General features: G+C 36.0%; 1 protein-coding gene across 1 annotated transcript; it reads left to right on the forward strand.

The window, feature by feature from the left end:
- Positions 1-15,576: 15,576 nt before the first annotated feature.
- Positions 15,577-16,446, forward strand: LOC129975184 (uncharacterized). The gene has a single exon (XM_056088161.1). It carries the CDS (start codon positions 15,577-15,579, stop codon positions 16,444-16,446), a length of 870 nt encoding a protein of 289 aa, XP_055944136.1.
- The last annotated feature ends 6,251 nt before the right edge of the window (positions 16,447-22,697 follow it).

A 22,697-nucleotide genomic window follows, 5' to 3' on the forward strand; every position in this document is an offset into this window, starting at 1 on the left:
TCTAGAAAGATGCACGACGAAAAATACAATGAACTAGCAAAGGTGGCAAAACTTCTTGCTGATCAGACAAACAGAATTGAAGAACCGATTTTGCCACCTAGTTTTGAATCGTCAGCTGTTTTACCCGGCGACCGTAAATCACCCGAACCACCTTTAAGTCCTGAAAAGGGTGCTGTTGGAGGAAGGAAAAAATACAGAAGGGGACGTACTCGCTCAGCAATTGTCGGACAAAGTACAACCGAAGAAAGACAAAGAAGCAAAACGCTGTCGGAGCTCGAACTCATGGACAGACTTGGGCAGTTGTATTTAAGCAGTGAAACGAATCCCCAGATCAGGCAAGTAGTACCCCTTGCTGAGCAGGCAAGCAGTACTGAAGAACCTGTTTTTCCACCTCTTTTCGAATCGCCAGCTGTTTTACCCGGCGACCGTGAATCACCGGAACCACCTTTAAGTACTGAAAAGGGTGCTGTTAGAGGAAGGAAAAAATACAGAAGGGGACGTACTCGCTCAGCAATTGTCGGACAAAGTACAACCGAAGAAAGACAAAGAAGCAAAACGCTGTCGGAGCTCGAACTCATGGACAGACTTGGGCAGTTGAGTTTAAGCAGTGAAACGAATCCCCAGATCAGGCAAGTAGTACCCCTTGCTGAGCAGGCAAGCAGTACTGAAGAACCTGTTTTTCCACCTCTTTTCGAATCGCCAGCTGTTTTACCCGGCGACCGTGAATCACCCGAACCACCTTTAAGTACTGAAAAGGGTGCTGTTGGAGGAAGGAAAAAATACAGAAGGGGACGTACTCGCTCAGCAATTGTCGGACAAAGTACAACCGAAGAAAAACAAAGAAGCAAAACGCTGTCGGAGCTCGAACTCATGGACAGACTTAGGCAGTTGTATTTAAGCAGTGAAACGAATCCCCAGATCAGGCAAGTAGTACCCCTTGCTGAGCAGGCAAGCAGTACTGAAGAACCTGTTTTTCCACCTCTTTTCGAATCGCCAGCTCTTTTACCCGGCGACCGTGAATCACCCGAACCACCTTTAAGTCCTGAAAAGGGTGCTGTTGGAGGAAGGAAAAAATACAAAAGGGGACGTACTCGCTCAGCAATTGTCGGACAAAGTACAACCGAAGAAAAACAAAGAAGCAAAACGCTGTCGGAGCTCGAACTCATGGACAGACTTAGGCAGTTGTATTTAAGCAGTGAAACGAATCCCCAGATCAGGCAAGTAGTACCCCTTGCTGAGCAGGCAAGCAGTACTGAAGAACCTGTTTTTCCACCTCTTTTCGAATCGCCAGCTGTTTTACCCGGCGACCGTGAATCACCCGAACCACCTTTAAGTCCTGAAAAGGGTGCTGTTGGAGGAAGGAAAAAATACAGAAGGGGACGTACTCGCTCAGCAATTGTCGGACAAAGTACAACCGAAGAAAAACAAAGAAGCAAAACGCTGTCGGAGCTCGAACTCATGGAAAGACTTGGGCAGTTGAGTTTTAGAAGAGAAACGAGTCCCCAGAAGAAAGGCGATGAAATGCCAAAACGAAAAAACACCAAGAAAAGAGATTTCTGCTGAGACTTTATTTTTATGGTGAGACAATCTTCTAAACGAAGATTCGTATTTCTGTAGCTTTTTATATAATTGACAAAAGTTTTATTTATCTTTTGGTGTATTTTATAAACATTTACCTAGAGTTTTTATTTCTGAATGTTTGAATAAAATTATTCATGTAAAGTGTATATTATTCATTTTTTTTATTTAAATAACTATCGTCATCATTCATTCTTGTAGCTTTTTCTTGCATCTTGTCAATTTTGTGTCTGAACTTCTATAACTGAACTTCGGTTAGTTACATAGATGTGCATCAATTTCTTTTTTCATCTTAACTTCTAAAGTTCCAAAAATTATCTGCTCCAACAATATTTTCGTTGAAACAGAAGAATGATTCTATACTTTAAAGGTTATATTATAGGATAAATTTATGAAATGATTAAGATGAACAATTCTCAATACTATTTGGCAGAGTGCTTTTTAATAAAAGGTGTGGAATTATTACTAATCTCGACTATTTTTGTGCATTACCAAATCAGATTTGTTTCAGCTACGGACTATTTATTGATTAGATTAGTCACAATTCATTTTTCTGTCGTTTATTGAACTTTATTTAACTTGGATTGCAAACAACGTAAACTCTAGTGACAAAGGCAGTTATTCCTTGATTGTCGAGAAGTTACATTTCATGGATGACAAAATATTTGAGGGCTTACATAAAGATGCTTGCGAGAGCTTGAGATAAAAGAAAGGCAAATGAGATGTTCGGTTCTTCAATTTCACGTTTTCTTCCAAAGTGCAACTCTGCATACTTTGAGTGCTTTAATAGAATGTGGTAATTGTCATTGTCTTCGTTGCCGTTGTTGCACAAAGGATTGTAAGAAAGATTTTATCTATATAAGAAATCTGGAGTTTTGATCGTTTTACAAATAACACGTGCAATGAGTCCCTCTTTACCTATGCTTCTAGTCCGTTTAGGGAAGGTAATGAGGCTTGCTTGACTTGTTCATAATTAAAGCTCAGTATTCGCCCCTATGATAATTCTCTGAAGCTAGTCGGGTGGATTTCTGTCATCTAATTAGATAATGGAGGTTTGGAATGTGGACTTGTATCAATTCAATTCACAGTCCATAGAATAAGAATATATGAATATATCTTACAAATTCCTTTTGTACAGAATTATAATGTCTGAGATAGACTTAATTTTGTGTGCAGTTACTCAAGAAAATTCCATGCATATGATTCAAGGACAAAGAAACTGTTAACTAAAAATTATGCAGTTAATTTCTTTTTAAGTCGATAATAGTACTCTTATTTTTGCAGACTATGGGAGAAGTGGGGACAAATTTCGAGAAATTAGAAACTAATACATCACAGCAAATAATGAAAAGTTCTTAGCTGTACTTCTGCGTGACTGTTTGGGTCTGTTGGTACCCTGTAATTAGACCATTGGAGCAGGGATATTACTTTAGACGCAAAGGAATGTATACATGGGATACATTTTTTTGTAATTTTAATTAATTTGAATTGAGCAAACCTTTGGGAGTTTCTTGCTTTTGAGTCTTTAACTTTACAGCTATCATCACACAAAATTAGTGATATTTTCTCTAGCATCATAATTTTTTTAATGATTAGCTTAAATATCATGCGACCTATTTTTACCTTATTTTCATAAATAAAAAAAATATATATGGCTAATTTTCAGCATCTTTAATTTTTACAATGATATTTAACCACCTGCATTGTTTCCCTGAATATTTTATGGCTTTTTTTTCCTTCCATCGTTGAAAGCTGAGGAACAAAGTTTGTTTATTTTTCCATATCTTTATTCAATAACGTAAAAAACTACTTTTTTTATTTCATCTATTTTTTTTATTTTTTTGGTAAATTCTATCTCTCAGATTTTTGCAAGTTGAAATATATGAGATACTTATGTAGATTATCTTAATTCTATGTTGAAATTGTGTGACATAGTGGTAAAGACTCGGCTTGGAGACTGAAAAGCTCCAAATTCAAAACTCGATTCTTCTACAACGCCGCATTGTATGTGAATTCGATGCACGCTCCATCTGAAGTCGCTGAAAAATTGTTTTGCCATTTGTGTAGTCAGGAATCCTATTGAGGGAGATACTGTTCTCGTCATTTGACTAGTGCTTAAAGTTATATATGTTCTATAATAGCTACAGCGTAGCTTTCAAATTGAACGTTAATATAACAGAACCAATCTGTTTCCTGCTTGCTTTATTCTACTTCTAAAGCAGTGGAATTTGATTTTTCCTTACAAAGTATTTATGAGATTTAATTATTATAAAGGAAAAAATTTCTAAAACTAAAGAAAATTATCATAGAATAGGTTATGTGTATATACGATGCATTCTGGTCTTTCAAAGATAAAAAATAGTATTACTAACATAAACTAGCAAAGTGCACAAAAGTATTAAGTAATATATAGGGTGGCTATAATTAAACTTTCTCTGTAAACTGCATCGTACAACCCAAATGGATTGCAACGAAATTTGGTGTATAGACTATACACAAGATGCTCTCACGTAATTTTGGGGAACAAATTTAGTTCCAAAACGTCCATCAGAGGGCGCCTTTTCTAGAAAAACATTAAATTTAACACAATAAACTACAGAATACAAAAACTATATTATCATTCATTGAATAATTCCTGATCACTTTGTCATCGAAGAGTATTAAGTAAAGGTAAGGAAAAAATAACCGTACGCTGTTTCAGAAAAGGAAAAAAAAAATCGTTTTGCAGAAACAAGAAGAGAATAGGACGAAATTGCACAAGAGGAGCAGTTGTTAATCGTGTCCAGGATGATGTAGGGAAAGGTGTTCCATGTGACCACCCTCATTCACCTGCAAAATTTCAAATCGATGGACAATGTGTTCAACAGCAGATCGTGACTGATCAGGTGTGATGCTTCGCACTTGAAGTGTTATGGAATTCTTTAAGTTATTCAACGTCGCAACAAGATACCGTCGTCATTACAGCCGCAAACATCGACATAAAACATGACAACGACTGCAAACGTTTCTCATCCTAACCTGTTTTGCATAAAACTTCCTCATATTCGCAAGCATGGAAATCTCAACATTTTTTCCTAGAACTGACAGCTTTTCCCGGTTTTACATTTTATTACTCATAATTCTTGTTTTGCATACCGTTTTGATCATTTATTGTGTTAATGTTTTTTCGGAAAAGCCCTCTAGTGAACATTTTGGAACTTTTTTCGGAATTCCGTGTACAAAAAAAATAATATCTTTGAAAACATGGAATGTACAGTGTACATTCCATGTTTTCAAAGATATTATTTTTTTTTTTATCGGCTTGCATTTATCTAGCTAATATTTTGTTAAATGTGCATAAAGTGGATAAATTGTGCCTCGTCATTTCACGATTAGAATTTGAAAGTCGAGTTGCTGTACCGCATAAGAAAACGTGGATTTATATGCTCTATGAAGCGAACTATTATGTTTTCCATACGACTATGATATCATGTGATTTCACTACGTTAGGGAGAATCAACTACGCAATGAATAGAATAAATGTAAGGGCACTGAAATAACTACGTTTAAATGTCTATCACAAACTGATATATAAATATATTTCTTTGAAAACACCGTAAATATTTAATTATGTATAAAAGCTTTAACTGAAATTACACACAGCCTCCGAATTAGCTAGTATAAAATTAAATATAAAATCGTACAAAAAATTAATTTTGAATCAAATTTTCTGGATATTACTGTAAAAGAAAGTCAAAACAAATACTATATTTAATTTCGATAACAGTATTTAATACCAATTTATTTAAAGAAATTAATTTTTAAAATTACAAACATTTTACACACAATTTATTATTTTCTGTTGCTTAAGTATTTATAAAAGATTTTGATCTAAGAGATACTGAAATTTTAAAATGTTGTAGAATGAAAGATAAATTTCAGTAGAATTTTGAAAATTTGATTACGCTGCAAAATAAAATGCTCTATATTCAGAGACAATATGGACATGTATTATTAAAAGCTAATGGCATTGTAATGTGCAATTGATGCTAAAAATTATTCAAATGAATATTAACTGCCATAAATGAGAATTTTTGTATATGACATTTTTTTCTTTTCCCTTTTCTTTCTTATTACTGCTGTTCAAAAATTAATGCTATTATAAAAACTATTTTATTTAATTTTTGATTACATTATTTTTAAAATGATATGATATTGATTTAATTGAATATGGTATTTCTCTTTAAAAATTGTTGTTAAAGCTATCACATCTCAAATTTTTTTCCCAAAAATATTTCCACAATTTTTACCATTAATGTATACTTTACTTAAAATTAGACTTACCAAGCCTGTATCAGTCTCTGTATCTCCGTCTTTTATATCTATATCTTCAACATCTCAAGTTTATTTATTAATTCATAAATTTTTATCTTTTGCCTAAAACATTATCAACTATACTTGCGAAATGCAGTAAATTATTTGCTTATTTAATAACTTTTTTTCGCTTCCTAAATACGTTATTAAAAACAAAGAATTCTTTCATATTTTTAAATATTGCAAGCGATTTATATATTCGTTATGTGACATCTAAAAATATTAAAATGCGGCAAACGATTAATACATTAATTTGTTCAAATAATGTAATTAACTTATAAATGGCATAATTAAGAATTGTAAAATATTATTCCCAAACAGTTTGAGTAAGTTTATGTTTGCATAAATTCAAGAAAAGAATGATTACTAATAATAAATGGAAAAAAATTTGAAAAGCAAGCTTTATATATATATATATCGTAACTAACAGAATTATTTACAAATTAATAATTAATTTAGACGATGCATTAGAATTGAATATTAGTACATCGTTTACTATAACATTTTGCCTGATATAAAATTATTAAAAACAAAATGAAAAGTTTTAAATAAATTACACAACAAAAAGATATAAATTAAATGTTTAAAAAATTAGTGAATAAATAAAACAAATCGTTTGCATTTTTCATAATTTTCAAAATTTATTTCAAGTTGGGTTTGAGTTTAAGCAGTTGAAACGCTAATAAATTAAGAATTATAAACGAACACATAATAATTCATAATCTGTTAAAAGGTATAAGAAGAACGTGTATGAAAAACAATTTTCTTTGAAAGAAAATAAATTATTCTTATGATAAAAAAAAAAAAGATTAGAACACAGAATTAGAATCAAGAAGATTAGAATTAAAGATGTAATAAGACGAATAAATGCTTTGAAACTATTGAGGTATAAAGATACAAAAAAGATTTATACAGACATAAAAAAAAACATAAAAATATCTGGATCATACAATTATAAAGAAATTATAAAACTTTTAAATGAAATCTTTCCATCCACAAACACGTACAAAAGATTTTTCGATAACTCTATTTGTTAAACGCAGTTATCGAAAAGAAATTATTTTATCGCTTGATAATCAATGATACATTAATCTAAAATGCATTAGCAAATTGCACTAGCGTTAGATATAAAAAAAAGAGCTAAAGTAATACTGAAACCACTTACTTCATAATTAGAAAATGCATCATGAATTCTTTATGAAGCATTTAAAAAAAAAGGAATTTTAACTTAAAAAGGTATTAAAATGATTCAATTGATGGCATATAAAAAAATTAAATTGAATCAGCAGTTTGAAGAAATGTATGAATTTCAAAACCGCTTTTTCGGACTGGAAATTTTTTTTTAATAAAACCTTCCAAGTCTTTTAATTTGTTGTTTTTTAACCAATTTTTTAAACTATGTCCGTATTTCAGATGTTTACTTCATGAATTTCGTTCATTTTTTATAGCTATAAAGCGCATCTATATAATAACACCGTTTTTATGCATTTCTATTTATTGGAAATCCCCCCCCCATCAAAATACTAATTCAATTGAATAATTTTTTCCCTATAAAATAGAAAAAAAGAAATTTTTAAACATTTTAATTAGCAATGAGCCAAAAAGTTGAAAAAAAATTATTGAGTCGTCTGTTTCTGTAATTTGGCACGCTCTCAAAATATAAAAATTCTATGTTTAATTAAAAATTACTAAAGAGGAAAACAAATTCATTTTCAGGATATGAAAAATAGAAAATAGACTTCAATATATTAATTAAAACAATTCTTTCAAAGAGAGAAATAATTAAAATAATAAAGTAATCGTAACTTTGAATAATTTTCAGAGAAGTGCTTACACTTTTTTTTTTGTTATACCTACTGTACGTAATATAAGTCTTAAAAATAAATTTGACTTATGCGTATCTATTAATTTTGTTACAGAGTTGTTTTCATAAACTAATATACAAATATTAATTAAAAGAAGATATTATTATTTAAATTGCATCCAATTTTTTAACAGATCTTGAAAATATTATTCTATCCTGAGTAAGTTTTAATTGGTGCCGTTGGGACAAAATGAATACTATTCTGTGCATTGCAGGATTGATGGAAATAAAGGCAGTGAGTTAAATGTGGAAAGTTTGAGGATTGTCAGTTTGATTTAATCAAAATTGGTTTTGTTGGCTAATTTATGATATCCGAGAGTCATATAAAGGCTATATTACCAGATTCTATTGTTGAAGTAAATGTAGGAAAGAAATGTTTGTTCTTTGAGATACTGTGATGCCGGGTTTACACTCGGCCAGTTATAACACGGCCAATAGGCAACGCATGCGCAGAGAGAGACTGATTTATGTTTGACACAATAATATAAGATAGATTCAGGCATTCCATGCTTAGCTATAAATTGCCGTTTTGGTTCATCTAAATTTTTCTTTTCGACTGCGTATTATATTAAAATGATGTATATTTACACAAAGAAACAAGGTAAAACAAAAAGTAATGTCAACATTCTTCAATTTGGAAAACAATAGAGAAAAAAATGGAAAATAAAATTTAAAAAACACAATCTCGAATCAGAAAGAACAAAGACCAGAAAATGTCGGAATTAATCGTCTATGATAAGTGATCAACTTTTTTCACGCCTCCCCCCCCTCCCCCTCAAATTCCACAAATGCATGCGCAGAAAGAAAGAATACAATACAGTGGCATGATGTTTTCCCGTTGGGACAAGTACTTGTCATGGAGCGAACAATATTTTTCAGCCTTTCTACGCATGCGCTGCCTACAGGCCGAGTGTAAACCCGGCATAAATGTCAAAGAAAAAATCAGTAGAACAGCGGATTGAAAATTCAACCTGAAACAGTACTTTCTTGTACTAAATTGAAGAATTGATTTTACTACTTTTAATAAATTCTTCTAAGTGTTAAAATTTGAAGTATTAAAGGAAATTCCTATTTCTCTAAGAGCTGAAATTTAATTCTTATCTTATAAGAGAATAAAGAAATAAGTTAAATAGCAGGAAAAAATGCCTTTAGTTTTAAAGAAGAGATTTTAATTATTTTCATAGAAAAACAACTCTATAGACTTAGTTTCCACAAGGTATAATTAAATATAAATTGTGGTCTTTTATCTCAAAAGTTAATTGTCATTGGAGTTATTTCATTTGGTATTCTCAATTTTTAATATAAATTTCTGTCATGTATTCTTAAGTTTCCCAATGTACAGGATGGTCATAAAATAACTATCCCTGTTTAGCGGCATCTTCAGTTAAAATGAAGGAACCAAATAGAACCGCATTTCATATACAGACTGTGGAAGGCATGGTAAGAAGAATTCCGCAGGAAAAAAAATTAGTGTCAAATGTAGCCGATAAAGGTAATATTGGTGTTATGGGAGAACAGTTATGGAAAAATTCATGAAAATCACAAAAAATGATCTTTTACTTATCAATATTAAAATTCCCTGGCCGCCGTGTAACATTTTCAAAACTCTGACCTTCCCTGTGTACAACATATTAGTTAGGGTATATGATGTTCTCCACTTCTGCGTGGAAACTGTCAATTCGATGTTCATAACAGCATGTCTTATGTTCTATTTCCAGACATCCAGGTATGCTAAAGAGTGGCCACGGCATTACACTGTCTAGTGTAGAACAGTTTTACCAGTAAAGTATGATGATGTAAGGTAGGACCCGTATTAAGCAGACAACAATGGCCAATCATGAACAGTTAAGAACACATCAATTGTCAAGAACGAACAACGAACAGGAAATTTGCTCTTCCCTTTTTACACGGAATGCATGACGCTGCTATCAAGCAAACACAATGAATTTTGGATAATCCATCTCGATATGCAAATTTCCAAGTTCATAAGTGACAGCAGCGCCAATACTTCTTCTATGTTCACCTGTTGGTGTCAGCTTTTTTTCGACCGAATTTCCCATCCATATTCTGTATATGAAATGTTGTTTCATTTCTATCATTCATTTTAGCTGTAGAACCCACCAAACAGGGATTTTATTTTACAGCAACACTGTAAAATTAAATATAAATCTTGGCTTTCCATTTGTTTAAATAATTGCTAGTTTCACCTTCGCATAGTAGCAAAATAAAATATTAAACATTTTGCGTGTACTTAAATGTGTATTAGATGTAAATTAAAGCGATGCAAATAACAAAAAAATATATTTAAAACTGCAAAAAATAAATCATAAACACATGGAAATACAAAACGCTTTATTTTATTATTCTACAATTAAAACAGACATTGTTACATATAATATTCTGATTTAACATTCAAAGTTTCTACAAAAGTACAAATAGCTTTTACAGATCATATGCATCTATAGGAAATTCCGAAGAGCGATGCTTTCAGATTCAATTCTTCTTAGATATTTGCTATGCGCTGCTGTGATTTCAGGAACTCCAATGGGATATTCATTTTGTTCCGAAGAGTGTTCAGAGAAATCCGATGAAAGTTGAGATGTTATACTGTCGCACAGCCTATTACCAACACTGAATAATTTAAATCGCATGTGTCAAATCCATTTCACTAGAAGTGTTTCTCATTGCATGTTACCCAGATTGTGGTAAGCAGAACTCTACAAGCATAGGCAGAAGCTTTCGAACAATTTCCTTTGACAGAATGACTTGCAAATAAGTCATAGCAACAGTACAGAGGGTTACGAAGCTTATGATCATCTGCAGGATTGTCAAAATCGTCGTATTAGCAGGGTTATTCCAAATATTTTGTCCAGTCCTGTAATCGATTAAAAATATCAGCAGCCCCTGGACAATTTCATTTGACAGTATGATTTGTAAGCTAATCATAGGAGATGTCGAATTAGTTAGAAAATCTATGAACATTTGAAGGAGGGTTGTAGCATGTTCTCCATCCAGAGGCAAGTAGATTTCCATTATACGTATGAGAAGATTGTGCAGAATTTCGTCCACCAGTAAAGAACGCAAGATAGTCATGGCATGGATCCAAACAGTTAGCAGTTCCATCAACTTTTGAAGTAAATTGACAGAGTTCGACGTATTAGTATCCGTATTGTTTTCAGCATTCCGTGTCAAATAGTGGCGGATAAAACGAATCAGACGATTCCGAATCATTTCATTTGCTAGTACGGTCTCTAAGAGAGCCACAATACAAGTCCAGACAGTTTGCAGGATCATCATCATTTGAAGTACGATAGAAAAGCAGAAATATTTAAAGACGTTTCCGCAAAAAAAAAAAAAAAAAAAAAAAAAAAAAAAACTTTTATACCTACAGTTGCTCGAAAAAATATATGAGCACTGTAACTCCAAGAAAAATTTGTCAAAAGTGGAAAACGACAATTTTATGATTGTAAGTGAAATGCTTAGTGTTCTGCCCTAAATATTTACTTGTGTTAAATTTCCATATTTGCAAGTGAAATGCTTCGTGTTCTGCCCTAAATATTTACTTGAGTGTTTGTGTTTAATTTCCATACTTGCAAGTGAAATGCTTCGACTTTTAGCCTACATATTTACTCGTCATGAAACAAATTGCTTTTGTTTTAAGGACATAATTGTCAAGTAAAATATTAAATTGAGGGTTTGTGTTAAATTACCATTCTTGGAAGTGAAATATTTCGTGTTCTGCCCCAAATATTTACTCGTCATGAAATAAATTGCTTATAAGGACGAGTAAAATATTAATTTCTTTTTTTTACGAGAATTCTTTATATTGGGTAAAACTTTGCAAGAGACAGGATGTCTTACAAGAAGGAAACTGCAAATTTATGATTTGAGGAAAAAAAATTTTGCAAGAGAAATGAAACAGGGCCTTATTCATATGAAAACATTATTTATTGACAATAAGACAGCACAGTAATTAGTTTACAAGCATTAAATAATTACACAGCACAGAAATTACTTTACAAACATGAAATATTTACACATTACTCAAATTAGTTTACATGACAAGTCCAGTGGACCAGGTTTAAAGACCTGAGTTTGCCTGGGAAGGGCCACTCTTGCTTCCAATGTCAAGTCCATCGGTGGTGATTCATCGAACAAATTTGCAGAAGTGTCTCTAAATGACATTGTAGGTAAAGTTTCATTGGACCCCCAGTAATTATCTGGGGGTGGAGGTAACACAACAGACACATTTGGTGGTTGGTGTACAGCAGGAGGTCTTTCCACATGTATCTGATGAGCCGGACCCGTCGAACAAAGTTCTCGCTCAAGGTTTGCCAAGAAATCATTAATGGTTTCTTGGCAAACATCTTGCTGCTTAATGTTCATCCAATCGTCTTGAAATATTAAAACATCTTCCTGCGATGCTTGTGTGGGCTCGGGCTCAGGGTCAGGGTCCATTTGCACTTGTGTGGGCTCGGGCTCAGGGTCATGTGTGGGATCTAGCACAAAAGTCACTGGTTGAATTTGCACAACAGTCTCAGACTCAGGGTCTCGTAGCACATTGACAATTTTTCTCGGCCGAATGAATACAGGTTCGGGTGAGTTCCTTCTCATCCTTTTTCTCGATCGCCTTTCCTCAGGTCTGATGATGTCTGGCACTTGCATCTCGTGCTTTGGCGTGGGAGGGGGCAAATTATATGCCGGCAAGGTGTACTGCCTATGTGTACGAAAGTCTTGAAGGCCTCGGACATCCTCCCACGCCATCTCATCCACAGCAAATAAAGTTTTTTGTACAGTAAAAATCAAATATCTGGTCTCGGGTGGCACAACATATATTGAATTCAGATGCATGACATACCTGTCGAACAAGTATTGATCTTGCTCGACAAATCTCCTTCGCATCGTTCTGAGTTTTGGCTGACACTGTAAACTTTTTGAAGGAAGATGGTAAATCAGCATCGGTGCGTCGGATGTTTGGAAAACGTGGCCCTACCCACTAGGCACAGTCCATAGTCCAAAGGAAAATAGCTGCTTAACTATTAGCATATTATCCAATTTGAAGCTGAGTCTTTGATCAGAATTTTTCTTTTCGTGGGTCGGGCTCAGCTTCAGCTCCTTGGCCATTCGAGACCATCTTACGCTGGGATCGAAGAAATTCACCTGCTTGCATTCCATCACAGTTCTCTTAAAGTTGTGCACGTGCAACGTATTCAAAGTTCCATCCTTCACCTCATGGTGGAATATTCGGTGAGTCATGTATTCCCTGAAAGAAATGAAAGCGATAATCCGGCCTTGAAGCATGAGGTCTTCAAAGGGCCCCCATGTTCCCGGGTGGGACACCGCCACAAGACTATCGGATTTTTTCTTTGTAAAAGCATCCATCATTGGCACAAAAATTAGTAGTGGGTACAGACAGAGAGAGAGAGAGTTGAGAGGGAGATCTTGCACAGTTGAGCTGCTGGAACTCGCTGAGTGAGTAGTTGGAAGAGATGAAAACTTTCACGATGGCGAATATTTTATCCAAAATTGGAATTGTTGCTTGGAGAACACTTACAATAATGGTGTTACTAAAAATGCAATGCAATTTACAGAGAAAAGAATTTGGGGTACAGCTACAAGTAAACTCAGAAAAAGAAAAAGTTAAAAAAATTGACTTTCTCTCTCTGAAATTTTTTTTGTACAAGAATTTCTTTTGCTATTGTTAAACATGCACTGTTTCTGTTTGTGCTATAAATGTTAATTTTATGAATGACACAAATAATTGAAACACAAATTATTCAAACATTTTTATTATGATCTCTTGAAATTAGTAGTCCAATACATGGCGCCATATTCGCCAGGAACAATATACACTCTTGAGGGCCATGTATGAAATTTTACAATCAAATCTACCGGTTCGAGAAATGACCCACTTGAAAGTTCGGCAGATGAATTGTTCAAATTTACATAAAAAACTGGGACCCTTTCAGACACTGTCCTTAGATTTGGTGAATTGGGGACAGTCTCTGGTGTTGATGGTGGTTCCAGAGAAGGTTCTTGTGTAATGTCCTCAGAAACATTTTCCACAAGGGGCTCTTCAATTGTATCCTGTGAAACATTTTCCCCAGGGAGCTCTTGAATTGTGTCCTGTGACACATTTTCCACAGGGGACTCTTGGCTAGTCTTTATTGAATTTTCTGGAGACTCCAAATCAATTAAGGGAATATTTTTCGTGTTTTCGTTCACACAAAGCACTTTGCTAGTCACCAAGATGTAAATTCACTCTTCCAATTTTGGCCAATAGTTTGATCCAAAAAAATGGGAAAGAGTTTGATGCAATGCTTCTTCATTGCATCAAACTCTCACCCATTTTTCTGGGGGATCAAATCCCAAAAAACTTAGAATGGTGACATATCCTTATGCAAGCGGAACTGTCTGCAAACTTCTTTTTCCACGTTCAGTCTTTCACCCAGAAAGACAATCTTGTCTTTCCAGAGGGGTTGCAGAAACATAAATGTTGCCATGTCAAAAGTTCCAATTTTCACGTCCCAAGCATCCGGAGTCTTCAGAGTAGTCAAATAAAATTGTCCTCTCAGAAAGTTTTCCATCGAATCAAGCTCTACTTTAAATTCTCGTCCCATGCAATTCTCCAACGGAAACCCGTTCAATGGGTGTACCGTGCAGTTCGTTTCCACGTCTTGGTATGTAAAGCTCCACCAAGACTCTTTTGCCGGCACCACCACCAAAGTCTCGTCGGGATTTACCGTGGGACGAAAGATAAGCGGCGAACACGCCACTTGCCGTCTTTCATCATACAGTCTGCAAGAGCGAGGTATTGAACACTATCCAGACTCATTGTGAATCTCACTGTCTGAGCAAGAGAAGATATGAATTGAATGCGTGAAAGCGAGGCCTTTTATACTCTGACAAAGCATAATTACGTCTTCTGATTGGTCCAGATGTGCAAACAAACACACGTCAATGGGCAAAGAAACTATAACAGTCCAAATATGCAAATGTGCATTCCATCAGTGCGGAATAGGGTCGATATTCATGCGATTGAATAGGGCGATACCCCTTGCGATAGCCATCCAACGATGACATCGCTTTCCGCAAAATATGCACTTGGAATCGTAAATTCTATGATTTATGAGATAGGTAGTATAGGGCAACCGGAGTTCGATAAACAGTTTCTTGTAATAACGTTTAGTTCCAGCATCAGTGAAAAACACACTTCCAGCATTCGCTTTTTATTGTAACAACTCAACTTTAACTCAGACAAGCAACAACTCAACTCATGTTTACCCAAGTTTTTTTACTTTTTAGAATTCAGTAATAAAAACGGTTGCGTTTCTAGCTCCTAATATGCATTTTGTTTTTTTATTTGTACTTAATTAATTGCTTTTTGTTTTTACCCATCGATAGAATTTATCGATAACCTTAACAGGTTATGGGCCCAGCGTGTTTTAAATCTGCTTGAATTTAATATCTGCTAAAATGTTTGAAAAGTGAAGTGAACTGCGTGCTAGGCCTAACAGCGAGACGCTATGGATTTGAAAGTACAAATTGACAAACTAGAAGGTGCGGAAAATTGGAGCAATTGGAAGTGGCAAATGAAAATGCACTTTGAACAATATGATCTCACATCAATTATTGATGGAACTAAAATTTGTCCGGTCGCTGTAAACGATGATGTTAGTGCGGATGAGCATGTAAAGAAGGTGGCTGAATGAAGGCGTGATAACGCTAAGGCAGCCGCGCTTATTGCAAGTACGTTGAGCGCTTCTGTAACCGATTTAGTGATGACGTACTCGAATGCAAAGGACATTTGGGACAAATTAATTAGTGTTTTTGAACAAAGCAGTATTCAGAGACTTAATTTATTGATGACACAATTTTTTCAAGTTGGTAGAGATCCTAATGACAATGTTGGTACACATGCAGCTAAAGTTGAAAGAATCTACACGGATATGAACTGTGAATTAAATCGTATTGGATCAAGTAATATTCCAGAAGAATTATTGCATGGTAAAATATTGCTTACTGTGGGTCCAGAATTTCAAGAATTCAGCAATGTTTGGGAGTCTCTAGACTCTGATAAACGAACAACCAAGAATCTTGTTGAAAAATTGTGTACAATTGAACAACGTGTTAAATCCAACGCTGCTGTGGATTATGGCGCATTTGCAGCTCGTGTGCCTGGTTTTAAGCAAAAACCTGTGAAAAATGGGGAAAGACTTCCTGAAAGTACTCCTGTAGGTAATAAATCTAGCAATTTCAAGCAAAAGAACTGTTTTAAGTGTGGTTCGAATACATATCTTTGTAAGGACTGCCCTAAGAGAAGGTCAAATGTCTCAAAGCATAATAAAGGTGCATTTGCTGCTAGTGCAGACAGTACACATCCTGATGTTTGGGTCTGTGATTCTGGTGCTTCACATCACATGACTGCTAACAAACAGTACTTTACTTCGTACAAACATTTTCCTGTGCCCATTGAGGTATCACTTGCTGATAATAACAAAATCTATGCATATGGATTTGGCAGAATAAACATTGAAGTTTGTATTCAAGGTAAATGGTATGATGCTCACATGGAAAATGTCTGGTATGTCCCTGATGTGAAATGGCATCTCTTCTCTGTACAAAGGCTACCAAGCATGGAGTTGAAGTAAAAATGACCAAAAGGTATGCTGAATTTTTTCGTAATGAAGAACTTGTTGCAGTTGGATCCTGGAGAGATGGCACATACATTATGTCTATGAGGGTTGTTATCCCAGCAAGTCCAGCTGAGATAAGTATTGCTACAGAGACTGAATCTTTGCAGCTATGGCATGAACGTTTTGGTCATCAAAATAAGCGGCATGTTCGAAAGCTGCTAACTGATATTGGCATATCTGTAAATCATGCAGCGACAAGTGAATTTTGTAATGGATGTGCTCTTGGAAAAGCTCATTGAAAACCCTTCAAGTCACGTCCCTATAGAGCGATGTCAATTGGTGAAATCATTAATGCTGATGTTAATGGCCCTATGTCTGTGGACTCCTTTAGTGGTGCAAGATATTATGTTTGCTTTAAAGATGACTATAGCAAATATCGTAGAATCTTCTTTTTGAAAAAGAAAAGTGATGTTGTCAACGTACGTTTCTCAATGAAGCGACTAATCTTGTCCATGTTGTGAAAGTTTCCGTTGTGATGAAGGAGGAGAATTTGACTGTGGTGCAGTTCAAAAGATGCTTGCTGAAAAAGGTATAGCACTAACTCTTAGTGTACCATACAAGCCAGAGCAAAATGGTGTAGCAGAGAGGGAAAACCGAACAATTGTTGAACTGGCTCTTTCTATGCTTGCAGCAAGTGCATTGCCTCGGTCACTTTGGGCTAACGCATGTGACACCGCAGTGTATCTACTAAATCACACTGGTTTATCCCCAGATGAAAGCAAAAGTCCTCATGAACTTTGGACTGGTGAGCCAAAAACTAAACTTGACCACCTGAAAGTATTTGGAACCGAATGCTATGCGCATATACCAAAGATCTTCAGAAGTAAGTTTGAAGATAAAAGTGTTCATGGTCATTTTTTGGGGTATGTAAACAAAAAAGATGGTTATAAGATCTATCTGCCTTCTCGGAAGAAAATCATAAAATCTCGAGATGTTGATTTCAAACCAGAACGTTTGTGCACCACTCCTGTGACAGTGGAGGTGGAGGAAGACTTAAATGAAAGGTATGAAGAAACTCGGAGTGAAGAACGTAATCTATTCGAAGAACAAGAGCCTGTTAGAAAATCTGGAAGAATCCGAAGCTCTCCTGCATGGATGAAATCCGGAGAATATCTGATGGCAAACATAGCTGCTGTAGAAGAATTTGAAAACAGTGAAAATCCATCCACATATTCTGAAACTCTTTCGTCAAGTGAAAGTGAACTGTGGCTAGAAGCAATGAAAGAAGAAATAAAAGCCCTTCATGAAAATGAAACATGGGAACTTGTTGAGAGACCCAAAGGTTCCAAAGTTATCAACTGTCGATGGGTGCTGAGGAAGAAATATAATTCAGTGGTACTGTGGAACGACACAAAGCTCGTCTTGTAGCCAAGGGTTATGCCCAAAAAGCAGGCTTTGATTACGACGAGACATTCAGCCCTGTTGCAAGATATGACACTTTGAGAGCTGTTCTTGCTGTGGCGGCAAAAGAAAATTTGTACTTGAAGCAGTTTGATGTAAAGACTGAATTTTTGTATGGAACCCTTAAGGAGGAAGTGTTCATGACACAACCAGAAGACTTCAATGATAATACTGGGAGAGTCTGTAAATTGCATAAAAGTTTATATGGACTCAAACAAGCACCACGTTGCTGGAATCAGTGTTTTGTGAATTTTATGAATGATCAGGAACTGAAAGTCAGTATTTGGGTAAAGAAAACTTTTCAGAGCAAAACAAGGCAAATAAAAAAAAAGACAATTTTTTTTTGTCTTGTCTTTTTGTCTCTACTGAAAACTTTTTCTGACCCATAATATTTTGTGCTCTCTGCAGAGTATGTTGTTGCATGTAATTTCTTGGGCGGTTCACTAAACAAGTTTTAATCCGACTTTGGTTGTGTTTTATGCGTGAAAATTTATGTTTCACACTCTTAAACCTTGTTTGGTGCAAGAAATTTTTTGTGGCCCTTGTGCGCGCATCTCTTTACCGAGAAAAAATTATTATTCCAAGATTGCAAGTCCGACTTGAACATTTCTTCCAGTCACGTACTCTAACGTGGACCAATCAGACGCGACTTTCCTCCTTTCTCAGACTATAAAACCCGAGTCCTCTCATTGCATTTCTTCACAGAGTGCTAACTTCTTACTGCTGTTCTCACCATGAGTCTCTCTCGTGTTCACTACGTTGCTCCTGCCGACTGGATTTGGCAAAGGGGTGTGTGGTGCATACGGAAAGTTGCTTTTTGTAAAGTCTCTGATCCAGAGTCCACGATGATCGTGATGACGACAAAAGAATCGTATGGCCCGTTCACATTTGACGAAATTGTGAAAAAACTCGATGGTGCATCCGTTGAATGGGTTTGAGACTGATTATGTGGACGGTGCGGAATATGAAGTTCCCATGCACGAGATGGAAACTTTCTTGACTGGCCGATTTTATCAGATTTTGCAGAGAGATGCCGATACTTGGAAAGAAATTATTATCGGGACATACGACATGGCTACATTGTTGTTGTTGGAACCCATGCTTCTTCACAAAGGGGTGTATTTAGGACCTAGAATTGATGTGGAGTCAACGGACCAAATGCAAGTGAAAAGCAACAAAAACTGATTGAAATGGATTTGAACTTTGATGGGAACATTTCCCCCGAAAAAATGGGAGAGAGTTTGTGGACAAGCAGAAAAATCTCTCCCATTTTTTTGGTTCCGTTTACTTGCCAAGATTGCAAAGAGTTATTTGTGTTGTTTCAAAGACTGTTATCAGAGACTGTTGCAGCTTGGACTAGTTACTTTTTGCAACATGATGTGTATCGGTGTATTTCAGACTTGTCAAGCTTGGACGAATTATTTTTGCAACATTCAGTGTGTCAGTGTATTCTGGATACTTGCCAGTTAGTCACAGAGCATGCGCATATGATGTCATGACGCTGAGAACCAATCAGAAGCTACTTCCTCATCACTCTGACTATAAAGGCTCGCATCAAACACTCATTTGCATGATATATTTGTAGCAATTGCGCCATGTCTCTCGCTGAGTATATTCAGACTGTCCGAGCCGTCTTGGAGTCGCTGCCACCACCTGAAATTGTAGCAATGACCGGGGAACTTGAAAGCCTCCGAACAAGGATTGAGAGGCAATTGAAAGAGATTGTGAACCATCGAAGCTGGATCATGCCTGGTTTTAACGGTTTCATGGAATTGGATGAATCAGTATACAGTGACGAGTTCCAAGAATTGGCAAGAAGGCTTCATGGACTACCATGGGCAGTTTGGAAAGAAATTGCAATTACCCATTTGATTCACTTGGCAATGACTGTATATTTCCGAGGAACTCAACGGCAATGGAATGTGGAGCAGTGGAAGAAAATGGGCGAGTTGGTATTGGAAGCTATTTACTCATCCTACAGCCCCAATACCTGCTTTTCAAAACAACAAGAGTGCGTCATCTGCACTCAGCCTGTATTCCACGAGGTGACTATGACCAGTGGACATGCGTTTCACTCGTCGTGCTTGGAAAGATGGATGTTTGAAGACGTTAAATGACCTCTGTGCAGGTACGAACTGTGAACTGAAAACCAGCTTCCCCAAAAAGGTGGGAGAGAGTTGATACGAGTCTTGAACCGACTCGTGTCGACTCTCACCCATTTTTTTGGATCAGATGAAATACCAATCTTGGAAAGATGCAAACGAGACTTTTACAGAAAGAGGTTGTAAGAACTATAAACAGATGTAACATGACCAGTATTGGAGTGTAAAGAGCGGAACATGAAATATTTGAACATGACTAGAAAAGATTATAAAGAAACTTTGGGCAAAATTTCACATTATTGGAAAAAGAGGAAAAATCAGTATAATAAATCAGTAACCGAGAAACAGTGAAGAGAAAAAATTTTCAAAGGAGACACAGACAAAGACAAGATTTTCAAAAAAAATTCTTGTTTTGTCTTGTCTGAAAAATTTTTTGGTGAGAAACATTTCTTCCCTCGTTTACGGTACGTTGTATGGCCTTTTAACATTGCATTTTTCAAGCATCAATTTTGTAATTTATACGCTGATATTAATTATTTATGCATTATTTAACTCGTTTTACCTGGTTTAGTCATACGGTGAAAAAACTTTTTCATTCAGAGTCGTAGGTGGACTATACAACTCGGAAAAATACTGGATGACCTGCCAGGTAAACAAATTTTGCCAGAGTCACAATTTCAATGGTGTTGCATAAAAATTGTCAAGATATGTTTAATACTAAATTTTCATATTGCTGCTTTTATTAGGAGACGAGTTACAGAGTTTGCAATTTCATGCAGTTTGGAACCCGGTCTGAAACCCATGTTCCAAACTAGCTAGTGACAAATATTTTTTATCGTTGGATTGCCCTTTACATAATACACTCAACGGTAGTCGTTTCATACTCATCAAGTTGATAGTTTCGGCGCATTAGAGGGTTAAATTTGGAGACCCGGTCTCAAAACTCGGTTTCTTTTGGTACAAAGTGACATGTGTTTGGTATCAAATGACGCAGAATGACTTGAGCAGTACAAATATAGTACTGTAGGAAAGATGACTTTTACCAGACAGAAATTAGCCGAGCTGAACATTTGCCAAATTGCACGCATTCGGCTCGATTTTATGAAATGTTTAATTTATTGCTCGATAATCATGTGTGATACATTACCTGAACCATCTTGACGAATAAAGATGAATGCAAAAATATCTAGTGATGCAGGGCCATATGTGACCCGTGGGAGCCTGAAAAATGATCATTTCAGTGACATACGGGCCATATGACCAAATATGGCTAGAGACCCGGTTCAAGGTGATTTGGGGTGAGGATGCAGAGATGAGTCTACGGTTTAGATTTCAAGTTGTTCGCATCATTAGGAGCCGAGTTATGAGGGTGACGGATTTTAACAAGTGTCGGGTCCGGATTGGAACTTTGGTTTGAGACCAGCTAGAGAAGTGGGAGTTTGGTAGCTTTAAAGCTTGCATCGAGACAAATCCAACGGTACTAGTTTTATGTTTCTAGGGTCAATAGTGTGCTCACAATTTACGATTGAAAATTTAGATGCAGGTGCCAGATCTCGGCTCCTATGGCACCTAGAGACTCGGTTCGAGTATCGATGGATAGAGCATCAAATATCGAGTAAATTCCAGTTGGTGGTGAAAATGTCACGTGATGTATCAGGGAATTATAGCCCCTTAAAGTTTGAAATTTTTGGACTTTATTGGACCTTTGCACGGAACCTATGTAACCTATTGGACATTACTTTGTGTCAATACGTGCAGAGTGACTAGCTTTATATAGCTACCGAGTTTCGTGTCGTTCATATGAAAAATAAAATTTTGCTACTGGTACTCGAGTACCATATGTGGTACAATGTCCTCGATGGTACAGGTACATCCGTCTCGTCAAGACGAATCATTTGAGTGGTTACAACATATAGCTAGGTCCCATAGGAGCCGAGATATCGACGATTGAAAATTTGACCTTGACCGGACCCCAGGGGGGTGACCCCTCACAGAAAAATTTTGGGGGCAATCGGACCATAAACAGCCGAGATATTCACATTTTTTTATTTTTTAGACCCAGGGGGGTCACCATGGGGGGTCGACCCCCTGGGGGGTAAGACACTCCATCGGATACCTTCATGCCAAATATGAAGACCCTACCCCCCATAGATCCCGAGTTATAGGTAAAAACCCTATTTTACCATTGTTTCCTATGGGGGACTGCATTTTATCATTTTAACGTGCGCAATTTTGTGATAAAATTTCATAATATCCCATACCAAGACCCTACCCCCCATAGGATAACAATAGTAAACATTTTCTCATGTTATCCTATGGTTGTTAGGCTTAAGATACCAGAAATACAAACAAAAACTAGCACGCTCCAAACATGTGATCATCACGCTCCAAGCATGTGATAATCACACTCTGAACACGTGATCAATGCGGTTTCAGTTCGTGAAAATATTTGGTTTGGAAAATTCCACAAATTATTTTTTCTTTGTCGGAGGGGTATAAATATGCCTCACCCAAGGAGGCTCGTTCATTTGCTGCCTGGACTCCAACCTCGTCGGATGGGTAAGTATGTCTCTCTTATAATGCTTGAAATTTTACAAGTCCATTTCGCTAAATCTTTGTTAAAATTCTGACTTGCGTGAAAATGTTGAAGTCCAACTCCTATGTAATGATAGAAAAAATCTTTGCCAAAATTCTGATTAGCGT

The sequence above is a fragment of the Argiope bruennichi genome, chromosome 1, assembly GCF_947563725.1.
Source record: "Argiope bruennichi chromosome 1, qqArgBrue1.1, whole genome shotgun sequence".
In the NCBI taxonomy this organism is placed as follows: Eukaryota; Metazoa; Arthropoda; class Arachnida; order Araneae; family Araneidae; genus Argiope; species Argiope bruennichi.

Excerpts from the sequence above, each read along its gene's own strand:
- LOC129975184 (XM_056088161.1), top strand. The coding sequence starts at position 15,577 with ATGACGTACTCGAATGCAAAGGACATTTGGGACAAATTAATTAGTGTT.